The sequence below is a fragment of the Salmo salar genome, chromosome ssa18 (assembly GCF_905237065.1).
Source record: "Salmo salar chromosome ssa18, Ssal_v3.1, whole genome shotgun sequence".
In the NCBI taxonomy this organism is placed as follows: Eukaryota; Metazoa; Chordata; class Actinopteri; order Salmoniformes; family Salmonidae; genus Salmo; species Salmo salar.
Genome location: NC_059459.1, coordinates 42,477,736 through 42,501,021, shown reverse-complemented (window position 1 = coordinate 42,501,021; position 23,286 = coordinate 42,477,736). Strand labels below are relative to the sequence as shown.

The following is a 23,286-nucleotide window of genomic DNA, read 5'->3' as shown; positions in this document are numbered from 1 at the left end:
GGGACTTGTGTAATATTAAACCAGTTGACTAAACAGGTTAAGAGGAGTATGATGTATATATTTAATATTTACATGGAACAGTCATTAGTCCCACACACACACAACAAGTCAGGCATGTAGATACACACGTAGAGGGTAAGTCTCCAGATTCAGTCTCCAGATTCAGTCTCCAGATTCAGTCTGCAGATCCAGTCTCCAGATCCAGTCTGCAGATTCAGTCTGCAGATCCAGTCTGCAGATTCAGTCTCCAGATTCAGTCTGCAGATTCAGTCTCCAGATTCAGTCTGTAGATTCAGTCTTTAGATTCAGTCTCCAGATTCAGTCTGCAGATTCAGTCTGCAGATTCAGTCTGCAGATTCAGTCTGCAGATCCAGGCTCCAGAGTCCACAGAAACCACCCTAGACCCCATATACCGCCCTAGACTGCCCTAGACCCCATATACCACCCTAGGTTTAACAAGACATCACACAGCTAGCACGGTCATTCAGGGACATGGTCATTCAGGGACTTGGTCATTCAGGGACTTGGTCATTCAGGGACACGGTCATTCAGGGACACGGTCATTCAGGGACACGGTCATTCAGGGACACGGTCATTCAGGGACACGGTCATTCAGGGACTTGGTCATTCAGGGACTTGGTCATTCAGGGACTTGTGTAATATTAAACCAGTTGACTAAACAGGTTAAGAGGAGTATGATGTATATATTTAATATTTACATGGAACAGTCATTAGTCCCACACACACAACAAGTCAGGCATGTAGATACACACGTAGAGGGTAAGCAAGTAGGTGGCAGTCTCCAGATCCAGTCTCCAGATCCAGTCTGCAGATTCAGTCTCCAGATTCAGTCTCCAGATTCAGTCTGCAGATTCAGTCTGCAGATTCAGTCTGCAGATCCAGCCTCCAGATTCAGTCAGCGTATTCAGTCTCCAGATTCAGTCTGCAGATTCAGTCTCCAGATTCAGTCTCCAGATCCAGTCTCCAGATCCAGTCAGCAGATTCAGTCAGCAGATTCAGTCAGCAGATTCAGTCTCCAGATTCAGTCTCCAGAGTCCACAGAAACCACCCTAGACCCCATATACTGCCCTAGACCCCATATACCACCCTAGACCCCATATACCGCCCTAGACCACATATACCGCCCTAGACTACATATACCGCCCTAGACTACTAGACCACAAGACCACACTCGGCCCCAAAACCACCCAAAACCTCCAGACCACCCTAGACCTCCAGAGCACCCTAGGCCACAGAAACCCCCCTAGGCCACAGAAACCCCCCCTAGGCCACAGAAACCCCCCCTAGGCCACAGAAACCACCCTATGCCACAGAAACCACCTTAGACCTCCAGACCACAGAAACCACCCTAGGCCACAGAAACCACCGTAGACCTCCAGACCACAGAAACCAGCCTAGGCCACAGAAATGACATCTAATTGTGAACCATGACTGGTTGATATCACCAGACACCACCTCAATAGAGATAGGATCTCTTATACAGACCACGTGAGATTCTGTGAAAGGAACTGAAGAGGATTTCAAAGCTTCCTTGTGACAGCAAGGTGACGTCAAGGTCTTGTTCAGTTCCTTGAAATTGTCCAATAAGAAAATCTCATTTTTGTTTTCCGTTGCGCAGCGTTTTCAAGCTGCTACAGTGTTGCCCTAATGAGCACAACCTCAAAACACAAAGGAAAACTGGGGAAACGGTATCAGAAGGAGGCCAAAGAGAAGTGCTGACTGAGCATAAACTGGGCTCCCGAGTGGCGCAGCGGTCTGAGGCACCGCATCTCAGTGCAAGAGGCGTCGCTATAGTACCTGATTCGAATCCAGGCTGTATCACATCCAGCCGTGATTGGGAGTCCCATAGGGCGGCGCACAATTGGCCCAGCGTTGTCCGGGTTTTGCCGGGGAAAGGCCGTCATTGTAAATAAGAATTTGTTCTTATAAACTTTACCTGCCTAGCTAAATATATATGAATAATTTAAACAATCAGGATGTATAGATAACATAGAAGAACAGCATTTAGTGGAGCCAACGATACAGTTTTTTTTATGGATGGCTTCAATACAGTACAAAGCCCGTATGCATAGATAACATAAAACAACAGCATTCATTGCATTGTAATCTCACAACCTAACCGGTTTTCTAAATTTTTTGTTGCAGACCCTCAGAAAGCTTCTGGTCAAGCAGACTGACATTCAGTGGAACTTTCAGTAGTTCGATACGATTGGCTTAGAGCAGTAAAACACATAGCCAGAGTGCTTTTGTAAAAATCAAACAGGTTTTGATCATAACAACAGTAATATGATAATGAAAGATATTTATTAAATGTTGGGACGTTATGACATCATTACATACATTGTTTTGTTTCATTTCTAATGACACCCATTTTTCACTACAAAAAAAAATGTATTTGTTTATAATTTTATAAAAAATGATGTTGCTTAATTATAATGTGTAATAATACAGTCGTTATGATAATCGGCAGTCCATCTTGATGGTTGTTGGGTCTCTCAAAGTAAGGCAGTATGTTGGAAGGAGGGGGGATCACGTACGTTCGGACCATTCATCCTTGGCTTCACTCAGTGACTACCCCTTTGAAGGATCTCATCTAACAGTTTCTGTAAAGAGGAAAGACAGAGTACACATTATACATTGAGAATCTATTACTGTGGGCTATGCTATAGATCACGGTCATATTCCCCCTGTAAAACCCCATAGACTCCCTCCAGAACCCAACAAAACCCAACGAAGACTAAAAACTAAAGTCAAGAGAACTCAACTCTCCACTATCTCTCTGCTTCAGATGGGAATCAATAGCCTTGTACCCATCCAGACATCCAGACATCCAGGCCCACAGTCAACTGGCTGTTTTTGGTACAATACTCAGGTTGTCTATAGTCTAGTTTATCTATTGCAGAGGAGACTGAGGCTATGGATTGGTTCCCTGGTTCCCTGTGCTTTCTCAGGCTGCAGCAGAGTAGCATGGGTGGAGGTGGATGAGACTCTGTCTGTCTGTCTGTCAGTCTGTCAGTCTGCCAGTCTGCCAGTCTGCCAGCCATCAGCTGTACGATGGCTTTGCGGTGTGATCGCGACTGTGTACCTCACTCTCTTTTTCTCTCTCTGTCTCTCTCTCAAGGCCTTTTTGTTTGCCTGTGAACACTGGGCTCATACACCGAGAGAGAACAATGAGTCTGTTCATTGACAGCCATAACCAGAGAGAGAGGAGAGGGCAGGAGCTCCCAGTGGCACTGCACCCAGAGACATTGCATTTTCTAATGTGAAATATCATGAATAACCATGCATAACAGCCTAATGAACAGAAACAACAGCAACAAAACATAGAGATGGAAAATGTAACGCTTCAGTGGGTCTTTGCAAGAGGACCCACAACAAGCTAAAAGTTGCTCCTCTCACTGTTACCAGTAGACAACAGTAAACAACAGTAAACAACAGTACAACAATGTGTTTGAGATTTTCAGCTTCAGACTCATTGGACTTGTGACTTTGATGTCAGCATTGACGTGTGTGTTAAAAAAAATAATCACGACACATGTATTTGATTTCCTCGTCTTGTGATAAAAGGAGTGATTGAAATGTAAATGTATGTGAACAGTGCCCTCTAGTGACCACAGCAGGCAGCACGTGACGTTGTGCTCAACTGGGGGACAAGCAGTGTTTTTTTAGTTGGAAAACATGGAAGGACACGAGACCGAGGGACAAGCAGTGTTTTTCAGTTGGAAAACATGGAAGGACACGAGACCGAGGGACAAGCAGTGTTTTTCAGTTGAAAAACATGGAAGGACACGAGACCGAGGGACAAGCAGTGTTTTTCAGTTGGAAAACATGGAAGGACACGAGACCGAGGGACAAGCAGTGTTTTTCAGTTGGAAAACATGGAAGGACACGAGACCGAGGGACAAGCAGTGTTTTTCAGTTGAAAAACATGGAAGGACACGAGACCGAGGGACAAGCAGTGTTTTTCAGTTGGAAAACATGGAAGGACATGAGACCGAGGGACAAGCAGAGTTTTTCAGTTGGAAAACATGGAAGGACATGAGACCGAGGGACAAGCAGAGTTTTTCAGTTGGAAAACATGGAAGGACACGAGACCGAGGGACAAGCAGTGTTTTTCAGTTGGAAAACATGGAAGGACATGAGACCGAGGGACAAGCGATGGCGGTCATTTTGTTCAGTTGAAATATCTGCATCTCTAGTCCTACAATAACCAGTTACATGAATATGACCCTTGACAAAAGGAAATACATCATCTGTTTACTAGTCAGGGAAGAATCGATGTAAACCTGAGCATTAATCACCTCTGCTGAAAGGGTTTTATAGGCTTCCCAGGCCTAATCCAAACCAGTTATAGGCTTCCCAGGCCTAATCCTAACCAGTTATAGGCTTCCCAGGCCTAATCCTAACCAGTTATAGGCTTCCCAGGCCTAATCCTAACCAGTTATAGGCTTACCAGGCCTAATCCTAACCAGTTATATGTTTCCCAGGCCTAATCATACTTATTACTTTTACTACAACAAATCTTTCAAAAAAAGAAAAATGTACCTCAAATTTTAGCCTCCACTTTCCCATGCTTTACAGTTTTGGTTTTAATCACAGTGAGCTTGAACCCAAACAGAAATGCAGAAATGTCAATCAACCTAAGGCATTGCTCCCGGCAACGTGAGGCCATTACCTTCGAACATTAATTTATCTGTAGAGGACGATATCTTTATTTCAGCTTTAGGCCTTTACTGTAAGACATTAGTGGATATACTGTGGCCTTTTAGAAGGTAATGGAGCGTGTAGGACAGAAGTGTAGCTGGTGTGTTAAACTAGTTCATTGTTTTTATGGCTCATAGACTCATTAATGGGCTGTAAATGCAGTTCAGTTCATTGTTTTTTATGATTCATAGACTCATTAATGGGCTGTAAATGCAGTTCAGTTCATTGTTTTTATGATTCATAGACTCATTAATGGGCTGTTAATGCAGTTCAGTTCATTGTTTTTATGGGCTCATTGACTCATTAATGGGCTGTTAATGCAGTTCAGTTCATTGTGTTTATGATTCATAGACTCATTAATGGGCTGTTAATGCAGTTCAGTTCATTGTTTTAACGCCTCAGACTCATTAATGGGCTGTTAATGCAGTTCAGTTCATTGTGTTTATGATTCATAGACTCAGTAATGGGCTGTTAATGCAGTTCAGTTCATTGTTTTTATGTTTTTATGATTCATAGACTCATTAATGGGCTGTTAATACAGTTCAGTTCATTGTGTTTATGATTCATAGACTCAGTAATGGGCTGTTAATGCAGTTCAGTTCATTGTTTTTATGTTTTTATGATTCATAGACTCATTAATGGGCTGTTAATGCAGTTCAGTTCATTGTGTTTATGATTCATAGACTCATTAATGGGCTGTTAATGCAGTTCAGTTCATTGTTTTTATGGGCTCATTGACTCATTAATGGGCTGTTAATGCAGTTCGGTTCATTGTTTTTATGGCTCAAAGACTCATTAATGGGCTGTTAATGCAGTTCAGTTCATTGTGTTTATGGCTCATTGACTCATTAATGGGCTGTTAATGCAGTTCAGTTCATTGTTTTTATGGCTCAAAGACTCATTAATGGGCTGTTAATGCAGTTCAGTTCATTGTGTTTATGGTTCATAGACTCATTAATGGGCTGTTAATGCAGTTCATTGTGTTTATGATTCATAGACTCATTAATGGGCTGTTAATGCAGTTCAGTTCATTGTGTTTATGGCTCATTGACTCATTAATGGGCTGTTAATGCAGTTCAGTTCATTGTGTTTATGATTCATAGACTCATTAATGGGCTGTTAATGCAGTTCAGTTCATTGTTTTTATGATTCATAGACTCATTAATGGGCTGTTAATGCAGTTCAGTTCATTGTTTTTATGGGCTCATTGACTCATTAATGGGCTGTTAATGCAGTTCAGTTCATTGTTTTTATGGCTCAAAGACTCATTAATGGGCTGTTAATGCAGTTCAGTTCATTGTGTTTATGATTCATAGACTCATTAATGGGCTGTTAATGCAGTTCAGTTCATTGTGTTTATGATTCATAGACTCATTAATGGGCTGTTAATGCAGTTCAGTTCATTGTGTTTATGGCTCATTGACTCATTAATGGGCTGTTAATGCAGTTCAGTTCATTGTGTTTATGATTCATAGACTCATTAATGGGCTGTTAATGCAGTTCAGTTCATTGTGTTTATGGCTCATTGACTCATTAATGGGCTGTTAATGCAGTTCAGTTCATTGTGTTTATGATTCATAGACTCATTAATGGGCTGTTAACGCAGTTCAGTTCATTGTGTTTATGGCTCATTGACTCATTAATGGGCTGTTAATGCAGTTCAGTTCATTGTGTTTATGGCTCATTGACTCATTAATGGGCTGTTAACGCAGTTCATTAACAACATACATACTATTTCGTATTCCCATTATTAGTATTCCTACTATTCACCGGACGTGCAACCTGTCCCAGACCTGCTGTTTTCAACTCTCTAGAGACAGCAGGAGCAGTAGAGATACTCTCAAAGATAGGCTATGAAAAAGTCAACTGACACTTACTCTTGTGTTACTGACTTGTTGCACCCTCGACCAGGGGCGGAAATCCCGGGGGGACACGACCCCCCCATCCTGGGAAAAATATGATTTGTCCCCCCCAATATATCACTGAAACATAACTATGTAATTTAAATAATATTAATAATACGCAATGAAAGCAATTGTGCTGATTATAGGCACTTAATAGCGCGTTTTTAAATTTATAAAGATTGCGACCCCCCCGCCCTTTGCCTCACAATGGTTTGATCCACTGCCAGTTCCTTAGCTTGCTACGTAACTGCCGTGAGGTTCATCCAGTCAATCGCGCACACACACACTAGCTGAATATGCAGAGCTAGCGCGCAAATATTAACTATTAAGCTAGCTAGTACCTATTCCATTTATGTGGCGTCGTCAAAGATGGAATCAGCATGCAGATGATGTAAGTTAGTGCTTCAAAGTCCCTGTGATAAGGTTAGCGATAAACTGAAGTCCAAACTGAACAGAACTACACTCTCTTCTACCATTGTCTTAAATATATTTAATGGTCTCGTTGCAAAAGCTAAATTGTCGCAAGGAAACTTTTATTTATTTATTTTATTTCACCTTTATTTAACCCGGGTAGCAAAGATTATAGCAAACACCACTGAAACTGAATTGGTGCTCGCTAGCTTTGCAAATTCAGCTATTGTTGGAAGCCAGCCAATATGAAACAAACTATTAAAATTACAAAAGGTTGCAGCATATGTTGTGTAAATGGTGAACTCATACAGCTGTCAACTCTTGTCATTTCAATCCGTTTCACATTTGCTAGCTACCTTTTAGATCGAAGCCCATATAGAATGATTGATGATAGAAGCCCATCTCCTACTGTAAATAACCTACACACTGTGTGTGTAGCCAGCCAGCCAGCCAGCCAGCCAGGTAGAAAATGGCAGAAAAATAAAAGACGGACATCAAAGTATTTTTCAATACACCAAAACGCATAGTAAGAACCCTAGTAGCCTAATATCTCAAAGACTAGTTGATAAAATGTTCATAAGAAAGAAATGAAATTCTAATGGAAATGTTTCACAATGATGTCATTAGGCAGAGCAGGCAACAGATGGCACACAGACAGCAGAGTTGGGGACAGATATGCAGGGACAGACTGGCAGAGACAGGGAGTCTCAGGTAAGTTTGTTGAGTCTTTGTTTGGCAACATTATGAAAGGTTCTCAATTTTTATGACTTGTAAAATAGGAACATAATTGGAAAATGCCATGGATACCCCCACTCTTAACTTAAACTGGTGACTGAACTAAGATTTGTTAAAGGCAATGGTATTGCTGTTGTGATTAGTTGTGTAGTTTTGGGTACCGGTAGTTAGGAGTACGGCAAACACCTTATTTCTTTGGTTCCTCAATATACATGTACCATATTACAATGTAGGCTATGTGTTACAGCACTACCTTTTGGTGTCCCCCTCAGGAATTGCTCTTGAGAAAATTTCATGTAATTGTCCCCTCCAAAGTGGATATCAGATTCTCGCCCCTGCCCTCGACAACTACTATGATTATTATTATTTGACAATGCTGGTCATTTATGAACATTTGAACATCTAGGCCATGTGCTGTTATAATCTCCACCCGGCACAGCCAGAAGAGGACTGGCCACCCCTCATAGCCTGGTTCCTCTCTAGGTTTCTTCCTAGGTTTTGGCCTTTCTAGGGAGTTTTTCCTAGCCACCGTGCTTCTACACCTGCATTGCTTGCTGTTTGGGGTTTTAGGCTGGGTTTCTGTACAGCACTTTGAGAGATCAGCTGATGTAAGAAGGGCTATATAAATACATTTGATTTGATTTGATATTCTGATTTCTGTGGCAGTTCTGTTTAAAGAATCACTAGTATATTACTATAAGCACTACTATATCACTATAATCCCTACTGTATCACTATAATCCCTACTATATAACTATAATCCCTACTGTATCACTAGAATCCCTACTGTATCACTAGAATCCCTACTGTATCACTAGAATCCCTACTGTATCACTACAATCCCTACTGTATCACTACAATCCCTACTGTATCACTACAATCCCTACTGTATCACTGCAATCCCTACTGTATCACTGTAATCCCTACTGTATCACTGTAATCCCTACTGTATCACTATAATCCCTACTATTCAACTATAATCCCTACTATACCACTATAATCCCTACTATACCACTATAATCCCTACTATACCACTACAATCCCTACTATATCACTACAATCCCTACTATATCACTACAATCTCAACTATATCACTACAATCCCTACTGTATCACTATAATCCCTACTGTATCACTATAATAGCACTAGAATTCCTACAATAGCACTATAATCCCCACTGTATCAATATAATCCCTACTATATCACTATAATCCCCACTGTATCACTATAATCCCTACTGTATCAATGTAATCCCTACTGTATCACTATAATCCCTACTGTATCACTATAATCCCTACTATATAACTACAATCCCTACTATATCACTATAATCCCCACTATATCACTATAATCCCCACTATATCACCATAATCCCAACTGTATAAATATTACTATATATTCACCAGCATAACTAACAATAGTAAACAGTTACTGCAGCATCCAATCAATTAACACAGAGAGACATTCCATATTTCCAGACATTCTGACCTTTTTAAAGAGATCTGCTCTCAGCCTGTTAGTCAAGTAGTCCTCCCTCCTCTTCTCTTCTTCCTGTTTCCTCCTCACCTCCGGCAGATTTTTATAGTTCCTGTCAATAATGAGTCATCATAATCCTACATATACAGTATAGAGTATGGCGGAGTATTCAGGTTTAATGCCCAGGGTCCTTTATAAAGGGGGCTATTATTCCAGCAGGGTTGGGATCAATTACATTTCAATTCAATCAATTCAGAAAGTAAACCGATTTGAATTTCAGTTTACTTCCTTAAAAATTGACTGAACTGAAAAATAATTTTGCCCAAAATCTGCATCCCAGACCGTGCTTGTATCTGATTGAATTAAGACTAATTCCATTAACCTAGACCAGCCCTGTAGAGACCTGGTCACCTACGAAGAAGACTCCATTAACCTAGACCAGCCCCGTAGAGACCTGGTCACCTACGAAGAAGACTCCATTAACCTAGACCAGCCCTGTAGAGACCTGGTCACCTACGAAGAAGACTCCATTAACCTAGACCAGCCCCGTAGAGACCTGGTCACCTACGAAGAAGACTCCATTAACCTAGACCAGCCCCGTAGAGACCTGGTCACCTACGAAGAAGACTCCATTAACCTAGACCAGCCCCGTAGAGACCTGGTCACCTACGAAGAAGACTCCATTAACCTAGACCAGCCCTGTAGAGACCTGGTCTTCTTCGTAGGTGACTCCATTAACCTAGACCAGCGTTGTAGAGACCTGGTCACCTACGAAGAAGACTCCATTAACCTAGACCAGCCCCGTAGAGACCTGGTCACCTACGAAGAAGACTCCATTAACCTAGACCAGCCCTATAGAGACCTGGTCACCTACGAAGAAGACTCCATTAACCTAGACCAGCCCCGTAGAGACCTGGTCACCTACGAAGAAGACTCCATTAACCTAGACCAGCGTTGTAGAGACCTGGTCACCTATGCCCAGTACACCCACCGGATCACTGAATTGAGACATGATATCTCTTGATTCAACAACAAATCAATCTGCCTAATACAATGTGGGGATGGAACCAAGGAGAGAGAAGTTAAACCGGCAGAGCAAAAAACACTATTAGATGGAATCCAGAAGAGAAAATAAAAGACAAGCCATTTTGAACAGAGATGTTAGTTATACAGGCTTCCACCTCTGTGGTCAGGACTAGGAGAGAGAGAGAGAGAGAGGGAGAGAGAGAGAGAGCAAGAGAGATGCCAGAATGAGAGATTGAGATGGAGGAACTCACTGCCTGGTTCTGAGCTGCATCTCCTTCCCTGTAATGGCTCTATCTCTGGGTCTGAAAAGGTTATCTGGAAACACACACACACACACACAATACTGATTGTTAACAACAGTTTGTGAGAGATTTCTAATGTTAAGGTAGTCTCGAGTTTTTGCTCACCTGAGTTAGAATACCTCATGATAAGCTGCAGACCATAATCTTTACCAAGAGAGTTTTCTTTTTATTCACCACCACAATGATCGTTATAAGGATAAGTCAAGAAGAAAATGCACATCCAGAGGCGGGGAAACTGAAATCCGTTTTACCTCATCTTTACCATCTGTGTAACCAGAGCAGACAATACTCTACACAGAGAGACACATATAAAACTCTATATCATCTCTACTCCACACACACAGACACATATAAAACTCTATATCACCTCTACTCCACACAGACACATATAAAACTCTATATCACCTCTACTCTACACAGACACATATAAAACTCTATATCACCTCTACTCACACACAGACACATATAAAACTCTATATCACCTCTACTCTACACACAGAGACATATAAAACTATATCACCTCTACTCCACACAGACACATATATAACTCTATATCACCTCTACTCCACACAGACACATATAAAACTCTACTCTACACACAGACACATATAAAACTCTATATCACCTCTACTCTACACAGACACATATAAAACTCTACTCTACACACAGACACATATAAAACTCTATATCACCTCTACTCCACACAGAGAAACACATACACAAGGCTCTCCCTCCCTTTCGGAAAATCAGACCACAACTCTATCCTCCCAATTCCTGCTTATAAGCAAAAACTCAAACAGGAAGTACCAGTGACGCACTCAATATGGAAGTGATTAGATGAAGCGTGATGCTAAACTACAGGACAGTTTCGATAACACAGACTGGAATATGTTCTGAGATTCACTAGTATCAGTAGTATCTATCAACACATCCCAACCGAAAGCCATGGATTACAGGCAACATCTGCACTGAGCTTTCAAGGAGCGGCCACTAAGAAATCTCGCTACAACCTCCGACGAGCCATCAAACAGGCAAATGGTCAATACAGGACCAAGATGGAATCCTAATACGCCAGCTCTGGCACTAGTCAGATGTGACAGGACAAAATATCACGGATTACAAAGGGAAACCTAGCCACAAGCTGCCCAGTGACGCCAGCTAAATGCCTTTTATGCTCGCTTCTAGGCGAGAAACCCTGAACCATGCATGAGAGCACCAGTAATTCAGGATCGACTGTGTGATCACGCTCTCCATAGCCAATGGGAGTAAGACCTTTAAACAGGTTAACATTCACAAGGCTACGGGGCCAGATGAATTACCAGGACGGGTACTCAGAGCATGCGCTGACCAGCTGGCAAGTGTCTTCACTGACATTTTCAAACTCTCCCTGACCCAGTCTGTAATACCTACATGTTTAAAGCAGACCATCATACTCTATGTGCCCAAGAACACCAAGGTAACCTGTGCAACTGGATCCTGGACTTCCTGATGGGCCACTCCCAGGCAGTGAGGGTAGTCAACACATCCACCATGCTGACTCTCAACACGGGGGCCACTCAGGGGTGCGTGCTTAGTCCCATCCTGTACTCCCACAACTGTGTGGCTACGCACGACTCACACACCATTTTGCCGACAGAGGTAGGCCTGATCACCGACCCATAAGTTTAATAAATTGCGACAATAAAATAACAGAACTCATATTTTCAGAATACTAAAATAATGAAATAATGGAAAAACAATAACTTATGATCTACAGCAATCCTTTAAGTGGATCAGAAAAAAAATGAAATACTTAGGATGCTCAAGTGATGAAAACACTTATTGTAACATACTCACGGAGTCTGGAAGCACGTGCACAAGGTAAGTTTAATAATAAACATGAAGCAACTACAAAACAGGAGCAGCGTACTGACTGTAACTTAAAACCAATACTGCCTGATGACTGAGGCTACAGAGGGCTTTAAGAAGGGAGAGTAATCAGGGTGGTGATGAGGTCCAGGCGTGCTTAACGATGGGGAGCAGGTGTGCTTAACGATGGGGAGTAGGTGTGCTTAACGATGGGGAGCAGGTGTGTGCAATGTGGGGTTGCCAGGACCGGTGGTTAGTAGACCGGCGACGTCGAACGCCGGAGGGAGGGAGCAGGAGTAGGCGTGTGTTAAGATGTTATTTTCTATGGTAGAGTAGGTCAGGGTGTGACAGGGGGTGTTGTTCTATGTTTTGTATTTCTATGTTCATGTTCTAGTTGTGTATTTCTATGTTGGTTTTGTTTGGGATGATCTCCAATTAGAGGCAGCTGGTCCTCGTTGTCTCTAATTGGAGATCATACTTAAGTAGGGTTTTTTTTTCTTCCACCTGGTGTTGTGGGATCTTGTTTTTGCACAGCTCTGTAAAGCCTGCAGAACGTGACGTTCGTGGTTCTTTGTTTATTGTTTTTATATAGTGTTCTGAGTTAAAAAATAAATATTTATCATGAGCACTCAACACGCTGCACCTTGGTCTACTGCTTACGACGAGCGTCACAGCGTGACACAAATATACAAAGATAACTATATTCCATTACTCAACAATACGAAAGCAGATTTAATTAAATTGAATAATCTTCCCATAAATCTTACAGGTATACTAAACCTCTTTAGAACGGCATGGCTGCCAAAGTTTTTATATTTATTGTCCGTAATACCAATTACCCCACCGAAGACATTCAGAGTATACTCAGCCTTAACAGACTTTATATGGGCAGATAAAATTCATATAATAAAATGGAAAGTTTTAGATACCCATAAGTCTGAGGGTTGTTTGAACCTTCCAGAGGTTCCAATTGTATCAACTTCCTATCCAAGACTTTTAATTGAAACATATAATTAAATGTATTAAAGAGGAACAATGGACACGTATTAAAGATTAACATGTTCATCCACAGAGTCTTTCCATATGTCTGTTTTCAAAGGACGGAGAACATCAACAACTTCATAGTTAAAAACACAAGAACAATGTAGAACACTAGAACAATATAGAACCCTAGAACAATATAGAACACTAGAACAATATAGAACAGAAGAACAATATAGAACACTATAACAATATAGAACACTATACCAATATAGAACCCTAGAACAATATAGAACCCTAGAACAATATAGAACACTATAACAATATAGAACCCTAGAACAATATAGAACCCTAGAACAATATAGAACACTAGAACAATATAGAACCCTAGAACAATATAGAAAACTAGAACAATATAGAACACTACAACAATATAAAACAGAAGGACAATATAGAACACTATAACAATATAGAACCCTAGAACAATATAGAACACTAGAACAATATAGAACACTAGAACAATATAGAACACTATAACAATATAGAACCCTAGAACAATATAGAACACTAGAACAATATAGAACCCTAGAACAATATAGAACACTAGAACAATATAGAACACTAGAACAATATAGAACCCTAGAACAATATAGAACACTAGAACAATATAGAACCCTAGAACAATATAGAAAACTAGAACAATATAGAACACTAGAACAATATAGAACAGAAGAACAATATAGAACACTATAACAATATAGAACCCTAGAACAATATAGAACACTAGAACAATATAGAACACTAGAACAAAATAGAACACTAGAACAAAATAGAACACTATAAAAAAATTGAACACTAGAACAATATACAACAATAGAACAATATAGAACACTAGAACAAAATAGAACACTAGAACAATATAGAAGACTAGATAGAACCCTATAACAATATAGAACACTAGAACAATATAGAACCCTAGAACAATATAGAACACAACAACAATATAGAACCCTTGAACAATATAGAACCCTAGAACAATATAGAACACTATAACAATATAGAACCCTGGAACAATATAGAACACTAGAACAAAATAGAACCCTAGAACAATATAGAACACTATAACAATATAGAAGCCTAGAACAATATAGAACACTATAACAGTATAGAACCCTGGAACAATATAGAACACTATAACAATATAGAACCCTAGAACAATATACAACACTAGAACAATATACAACACTACAACACAAGATGACTACTACCTGCCAGAGAAGATGACTACTGCCTGCCAGAGAAGATGACTACTGCCTGCCAGAGAAGATGACTACTGCCTGCCAGAGAAGATGACTACTGCCTGCCAGAGAAGATGACTACTACCTGCCAGTGAAGATGACTACTGCCTGCCAGAGAAGATGACTACTACCTGCCAGAGAAGATGACTACTGCCTGCCAGAGAAGATGACTAGTACCTGCCAGAGAAGATGACTACTGCCTGCCAGAGAAGATTACTACTACCTGCCAGACAAGATGACTACTACCTGCCAGAGAAGATGACTTCTGCCTGCCAGAGAAGATTACTACTACCTGCCAGACAAGATGACTACTGCCTGCCAGAGAAGATGACTTCTACCTGCCAGAGAAGATGACTACTGCCTGCCAGAGAAGATGACTTCTACCTGCCAGAGAAGATGACTTCTACCTGCCAGACAAGATGACTACTGCCTGCCAGAGAAGATGACTACTACCTGCCAGAGAAGATGACTACTACCTGCCAGAGAAGATGACTACAGCCTGCCAGAGAAGATGACTACTACCTGCCAGAGAAGATGACTACTGCCTGCCAGAGAAGATGACTACTGCCTGCCAGAGAAGATGACTACTGCCTGCCAGAGAAGATGACTACTGCCTGCCAGAGAAGATGACTACTGCCTGCCAGAGAAGATGACTACTACCTGCCAGAGAAGATGACTACTGCCTGCCAGAGAAGATGACTACTACCTGCCAGAGAAGATGACTACTGCCTGCCAGAGAAGATGACTAGTACCTGCCAGAGAAGATGACTACTGCCTGCCAGAGAAGATGACTACTGCCTGCCAGAGAAGATTACTACTACCTGCCAGACAAGATGACTACTACCTGCCAGAGAAGATGACTTCTGCCTGCCAGAGAAGATGACTACTACCTGCCAGACAAGATGACTACTGCCTGCCAGAGAAGATGACTTCTACCTGCCAGAGAAGATGACTACTGCCTGCCAGAGAAGATGACTTCTACCTGCCAGAGAAGATGACTACTACCTGCCAGAGAAGATGACTACTACCTGCCAGAGAAGATGACTACTACCTGCCAGAGAAGATGACTACTACCTGCCAGAGAAGATGACTACTACCTGCCAGAGAAGATGACTTCTGCCTGCCAGACAAGATGACTACTACCTGCCAGAGAAGATGACTACTACCTGCCAGAGAAGATGATTGTTTTGACAATAGGCAATTCTCCAATGGATAATCCTTTATATCTCAATGCCATTATCATTGATCTGAGCCAAGGATGTAGTTTCACACTAGGACCAGCAGTGGGCAGTAAGCACTATGAAATCAGCATACTATCTGTGTTTTGGTTTCTTTTTCCATTAAAGGGACAATCTTCATTTCAAACAATAACAAAGGTACACCCCTGCCACTGTTTTGGTAAACAAATGAGGGTTGGGGATTGAGAAATGTAACCACTCTCAAATTCATAGACAGAGCTATGGATGCAAGGACTGACCATCCATGATATCAACATTTCAGTTTTAACCATCTTTTGAGGCTATACAGTGTTTGTTTACAATTACACTGTTTGCAAAGAAAGGATCTTTAAAAAAATGTATATTTTAGGTTCTGATGGGGTATGACAGTTGAACTAAGCTCACGGGTACATATAATTGATTTAAAAGTCTAAAAATCGATTTAGCGAATACAAATTGCCCCTTTTAAAGCTGATATTCAGCAGGGAAATCTGTTGATGGAAACACTGCATTGAGAGATAAACAAACTCATCACTTCTGAAGGTCAGGGCTGTCTGTGACGCCAATAATTTTTCCCCATGAATAGAGAGACATATATGAAGAACAAAAACAAAACTGGAACAATATGAACAAACATGTGATTAGATATCTTGTTTCCGTTGTGTCGTGTTATTTAGATATACAACGAGCCTGAGGGCCAAATGTGCAGACAGAAGAGAGCTCTGACTATGTGTGTGGCATACAGCCACTGCAGCTGCACAGGGACAATGGGTGTCATAGTGAAAGAGATGGCGTGTGAGAGAGAGAAGAGAGAGAGAGAGAGAGAGAGAGAGAGAGAGACAGAGAGAGAGAGATGGGCAGAAACAGTCAGTGGTACCGTACCACTCAGAGGACTGGGTCTGGTGCTGTGTCGTCCTCTATGAGAGACAGAGAGAGAGAAACAGTCAGTGGTACCGTACCACTCAGAGGACTGGGTCTGGTGCTGTGTCGTCCTCTATGAGAGACAGAGAGAGAGAAACAGTCAGTGGTACCGTACCACTCAGAGGACTGGGTCTGGTGCTGTGTCGTCCTCTATGAGAGACAGAGAGAGAGAAACAGTCAGTGGTACCGTACCACTCAGAGGACTGGGTCTGGTGCTGTGTCGTCCTCTATGGTGCATCAGCGTCATCTCCTCTGGCTGGTGGTCGGAGCGCCTGTCCTCCCTCCTCTCTGCCGCCCGCCTCTCCATCTCTCTCAGTCTGCCCTGAGAGCGACTGATGAAGTGTGGTCTGGATCGCTCCAGAGCCTCCTGTATTTGGGCCAAAAGCAGAGATGTTTTAGTCCTTTAGTAGACACTCTTATCTAGACTGACCTACTGTCAGTGCATTCAACTAACGTGATTACAACATCTATCTGCCCTGTGAAAGTGAGCTTCAGCAGGGGGCCGAGGACACTGCCCTGAGGTACTCCTGGAACTGCTGATGCTGGCACACTTCATGTGGAGGGAGGCTAGCTAGGGCTGGTACTCTTCATGTGGAGGGAGGCTGGCTAGGAGCTGGTACTCTTCATGTGAAGGGAGGCTGGCTAGGAGCTGGTACTCTTCATGTGGAGGGAGGCTGGCTAGGAGCTGGTATTCTTCATGTGGAGGGAGGCTGGCTAGGAGCTGGTACCCTTCATGTGGAGGGAGGCTAGCTAGGAGCTGGTACCCTTCATGTGGAGGGAGGCTGGCTAGGAGCTGGTACTCTTCATGTGGAGGGAGGCTAGCTAGGAGCTGGTACTCTTCATGTGGAGGGAGGCTGGCTAGGAGCTGGTACTCTTCATGTGGAGGGAGGCTGGCTAGGAGCTGGTACTCTTCATGTGGAGGGAGGCTGGCTAGGAGCTCGTACTTTTCATGTGGAGGGAGGCTGGCTAGGAGCTGGTACTCTTCATGTGGAGGGAGGCTGGCAAGGAGCTGGTATTCTTCATGTGGAGGGAGGCTGGCTAGGAGCTGGTACTCTTCATGTGGAGTGAGGCTGGCTAGGAGCTGGTACTCTTCATGTGGAGGGAGGCTGGCTAGGAGCTGGTACTCTTCATGTGGAGGGAGGCTGGCTAGGAGCTGGTATTCTTCATGTGGAGGGAGGCTGGCTAGGAGCTGGTACTCTTCATGTGGAGGGAGGCTGGCTAGGAGCTGGTACTCTTCATGTGGAGGGAGGCTGGCTAGGAGCTGGTACTCTTCATGTGGAGGGAGGCTGGCTAGGAGCTGGTACTCTTCATGTGGAGGGAGGCTAGCTAGGAGCTGGTACTCTTCATGTGGAGTGAGGCTGGCTAGGAGCTGGTACTCTTCATGTGGAGGGAGGCTAGCTAGGAGCTGGTACTCTTCATGTGGAGGGAGGCTGGCTAGGAGCTGGTACTCTTCATGTGGAGTGAGGCTAGCTATGAACTGGTGCATGTTGTGTTACTATTGATTTCTCCCTAACAGAAATGTAGTGTGTGTTTTTTAGCCGGAGAGGAAAAATATACAAAGATACGATTGTCTGTCCCAGCATGCAACAATTCTGACTTGAACATTCTGAGAGATGAACTGGCCTGTTGTGAAAGCATTAAGCCTGGAGCCCAAGACAAGTCTTTCATCACAAAGTTTCATACTTGTATACATCCAAAACTTACTCCAGAACTTCAACTTACCCTGGGTGAAGGAATGTTGGCTTTGCTAGTTTCCGGGTCAGAGTCAGAATTCAGGGGAATAAACCCAACATCAATCTGGGTTGTGTGATGTGTTGTTCTGGTGGTCTCACCAGGGTCTAGTCTGTTGTCATCAGTCCTGGGATGTGTGGTTCTGGTGGTCTCACCAGGGTCTAGTCTGTTGTCATCAGTCCTGGGATGTGTGGTTCTGGTGGTCTCACCAGGGTCTAGTCTGTTGTCATCAGTCCTGGGATGTGTGGTTCTGGTGGTCTCACCAGGGTCTAGTCTGTTGTCATCAGTCCTGGGTCGCACACAAACACCCGCATCCTTCACTACAAGTGAGTGAGTGAGTGAGTGAGTGAGTGAGTGAGTGAGTGAGTGAGTGAGTGAGTGAGTGAGTGAGTGAGTGAGTGAGTGAGTGAGTGAGTGAGTGAGTGAGTGAGTGAGTGAGTGAGTGAGTGAGTGAGTGAGAGAGAGAGAGAGAGAGAGAGAGAGAGAGAGAGAGAAAGGAGAGGGTGTGTTGATTGCTCATTCTCTCTCAAACAAATTCAATAAACTTTATATAACAAAGTATTTATCCTTCCAGTAACATTCTTCTACCTTTCAATCAAAAATGGGATTATAATCTGAACTCAAGACAATTGTCTGATTATAAAGACCATTTCAGGAACAATTAACTTGACACACAGAGAGAGAGAGAGAGAGAGAGAGAGAGAGAGAGAGAGAGAGAGAGAGAGAGAGAGAGAGAGAGAGAGACAGGGAGAGAGAGAGAGAGAGACAGAGAGACAGAAAGCTAGAGAGAGAGAGCGAGAGCGAGAGAGAACGCTAGAGAGAGAGGGAGAGAGAGAGAGAGACGTTCAAGCAAGACACATTTTGTTTCTTTAATACCTACTCAAAAGTTAGAACCTAGCAACACTTTTGACATTTAAATCTCCTGATATTCTGTCAGGTAATTGTCTGAAGGATCGACATTTGTTATGAGCTATGCTCTGTGAAGGTCGTTAACGTCTAGGCAAAACTAAAAAAGCAACAATACCCAGTGTTTTCCTCCCCTCCGCTGACGTGGATGACCTTGAGTCCTGTGTAGAAAGGTCATGTGGTGTTGTCTTCCTCAGGCTCAGTTGTCTCTGGAGTTTGATATTGGCTATGACGGCGGCAGCGCTGAGCGCCAGGACAGCCTCAGGAGACTGCTGATGTGACGGAGGCTCTGTAACACAGGACGCCTTTGTTAGACAGTTAGCTACAAATCAATATGCTTATTTGGATGACTTTAAGAAAAGAGTTGTAGTTGTGCCAACCAAGATCAATATACATAAAATGAAATGAATTATGTATTTTACTAAGTGACATAGAGAATGTATCACATGAGTAGGCCTATAGTCCTTGTTGGAATGAAATCCCCTTCATGTGAAAAAACATGAAAGAATTGTTACATTTAGAACACAACAATGACAAAATTACAGGATACGAGAGGTCAACGAAAAGGAGACCATCACCAAATACACTTTTCCTATTGTACTGCCAGTCCTGCTACATTTGCAACCAAACTACATCAAACATTTACTTTAAGCTGATGCGCCTCAGGCCTTGGTAATTAACGAATGGCACTCGTAATGAGCCTGATTAAAGAATAATGAGAAATTTCACACGGGGAAGCGTGAGAGCACGAAGAAGGGAATAACTGCAGAGACAGCAGCAGAAAGCTCTCAGAGAGATGCACCGTTACTTATTGAAGTGACAGTCTCTCTTTCAGACATGTTGTAGTACTACACCATAGACTGGAGTACTGTAGAACACAGTTAGATGCTCAGTAGTACTACACCATAGACTGGAGTACTGTAGAACACAGTTAGATGCTCAGTAGTACTACACCATAGACTGGAGTACTGTAGAACACAGTTAGATGCTCAGTAGTATTACACCATAGACTGGAGTACTGTAGAACACAGTTAGATGCTCAGTAGTACTACACCATAGACTGGAGTACTGTAGAACACAGTTAGATGCTCAGTAGTATTACACCATAGACTGGAGTACTGTAGAACACAGTTAGATGCTCAGTAGTATTACACCATAGACTGGAGTACTGTAGAACACAGTTAGATGCTCAGTAGTATTACACCATAGACTGGAGTACTGAAGAACACAGTTAGATGCTCAGTAGTATTACACCATAGACTGGAGAACACAGTTAGATGCTCAGTAGTACAACACCATAGACTGGAGTACTGTAGAACACAGTTAGATGCTCAGTAGTACTACACCATAGACTGGAGTACTGTAGAACACAGTTAGATGCTCAGTAGTACTACACCATAGACTGGACTACTGTAGAACACAGTTAGATGCTCAGTAGTATTACACCATAGACTGGAGTACTGTAGAACACAGTTAGATACTCAGTAGTATTACACCATAGACTGGAGTACTGTAGAACACAGTTAGATGCTCAGTAGTATTACACCATAGACTGGAGTACTGTAGAACACAGTTAGATGCTCAGTAGTATTACACCATAGACTGGAGTACTGTAGAACACAGTTAGATGCTCAGTAGTATTACACCATAGACTGGAGTACTGTAGAACACAGTTAGATGCTCAGTAGTATTACACCATAGACTGGAGTACTGTAGAACACAGTTAGATGCTCAGTAGTATTACACAATAGACTGGAGTAGTGTAAAACACAGTTAGATGCTCAGTAGTATTACACCTTAGACTGGAGTACTGTAGAACACAGTTAGATGCTCAGTAGTACTACACCATAGACTGGAGTACTGTAGAACACAGTTAGATGCTCAATATATTTATTCTTCTTTTTCAAAGACATAACAAACTCTATAAATATATTGTGTTGTTATAATATAGAATACTGTATAATTACTGTATTATTATAATATATAATACCTTATAATACTGTATTATTATAATATAGAATACTGTATAATACTGTATTATTATAATATAGAATACTGTATAATTACTGTGTTATTGTAATATAGAATGCTGTATAATTACTGTGTTATTGTAATATAGAATACTGTATAATTGGTGTATAATGATATGACTGTATTGTTAGGGAGTTGAAGCCAGACCAGGAGGGTGTGTGACTGTGTTATTGTAATATAGAATACTGTATAATTGCTGTATAATGATATGGCTGTATTGTTAGGGAGTTGAAGCCAGACCAGGAGGGTGTGTGACTGTGTTATTGTAATATAGAATACTGTATAATTGCTGTATAATGATATGGCTGTATTGTTAGGGAGTTGAAGCCAGACCAGGAGGATGTGTGACTGTGTGCTTTCAATCAGTTCCACTAAGTCTTGTATTATTTCTATCACATTAAGCAGTTCTTAATTCCCCTGGAATCCTCTCTCCCTCTCTGCCTTTCTCTCTGCCTGTGAAAAAAGGACAGGAATACAAAGGATGCGTGGGAAAATGAAAGAGAGATAGAAAGCGAGAGATAGAGAGAGAGAGAGAGAGAGAGAGCTAGAGAGAGGGAGAGAGAGAGAGCGAGAGAGAGAGAGAGAGAGATAGAGAGATAGAGAGATAGAGAGAGAGACCTAGAGAGCGAGAGAGAGAGATTTAGAGAGAGAGATAGAGAGAGAGAAAGCTAGAGAGAGAGAGAGAGAGAGACCTAGAGAGAGAGCTAGAAAGAGAGAGAGAGAGAGATTTAGAGAGAGAGATAGAGAGAGAGAAAGCTAGAGAGAGAGAGAGAGACCTAGAGAGAGAGCTAGAAAGAGAGAGAGAGAGCGAGAGAGCTAGAAAGAGAGAGAGAGAGAGAGAACAACACCATCATTGAACACACTAAAAATGACACCTACCATGGTCTGCCCATATCTGCATCGGGAAACTTTAATATGGCAGTGAATACACTCAAAGAAAAAGCCCGCAGAACATTGTATGCAATAAAAATGAAATTATTCTAAATCAACATCCCAATTAGAATTTGGACCAAAATATTTGACAGTGTAATCCTACCAATAGCTCTTTACGGAAGTGAGGTTTGGGGGCCACTCAATAAACTGGACTTTAAAATGTGGGACAAACATCCAATTGAAGCCCTACATGCAGAATTCTGTCGGAAAATCATACAAGTCCAGAGAAATACACCAACTAATGCATGTAGGGCAGAATTGGGCCACTTTCCAGTAATAATGAAAATACAGAAAAGATCATTAAAATTTTGGCTACATCTAAATTCAAGTCCAAATTCAAGTCTGCAATTTAAAGCACTCCAAACCCAAGAGCTGAGCCCAGAAACGAGCCCTCTCAGTCAGCTGGTGTTGGACCTCACCAACCAAGCTGACACCAGCACTGCTTCAAAAGAAAGAATTCAAATAAACAAAATCATGAACCAATCAAAGGACTCATATTTACAACATTGGAAAAACGAAACAAAATCCCAAAGCCAACTAAATTGCTACCTGACCCTAAACAGAGAATATGAATTGGCTGATTATCTCTACTCTGTCAGAGATACGAAGCAGAGACAGATCCTTACCAAGTACAGGCTGTGACCACCGATTGGCAATAGAAACCGGCAGACATAAAAAGACATGGCTACCCAAAGAGGAGCGTGTATGTGGTCACTGCACGACAGGGGAGGTAGAGACAGAGATGCACTTTCTCCTTTACTGTGATAAATATTCCTCACAAAGAGATTCCTTATTCACAGAAATGACTACATTTATTCCAAATTTGAACTTATTAAACCCA

General features: G+C 42.1%; 1 protein-coding gene across 1 annotated transcript in view; it reads right to left on the bottom strand.

The window, feature by feature from the left end:
• Positions 1-2,306: 2,306 nt before the first annotated feature.
• The window catches only part of LOC106577386 (uncharacterized), a 41,706-nt gene continuing 20,726 nt past the window's right edge, over positions 2,307-23,286 (bottom strand). Inside the window, exons 4-7 of the mRNA XM_045701158.1 lie at positions 19,600-19,770; positions 18,567-18,895; positions 17,037-17,211; positions 2,307-2,624 (exon numbers count right to left, since the gene is read on the bottom strand). Of these exons, the coding sequence (XP_045557114.1) occupies positions 2,611-2,624; positions 17,037-17,211; positions 18,567-18,895; positions 19,600-19,770 (689 nt within the window). The 3' untranslated portion in view covers positions 2,307-2,610. The remainder of the gene's footprint in view (positions 2,625-17,036; positions 17,212-18,566; positions 18,896-19,599; positions 19,771-23,286) is intronic.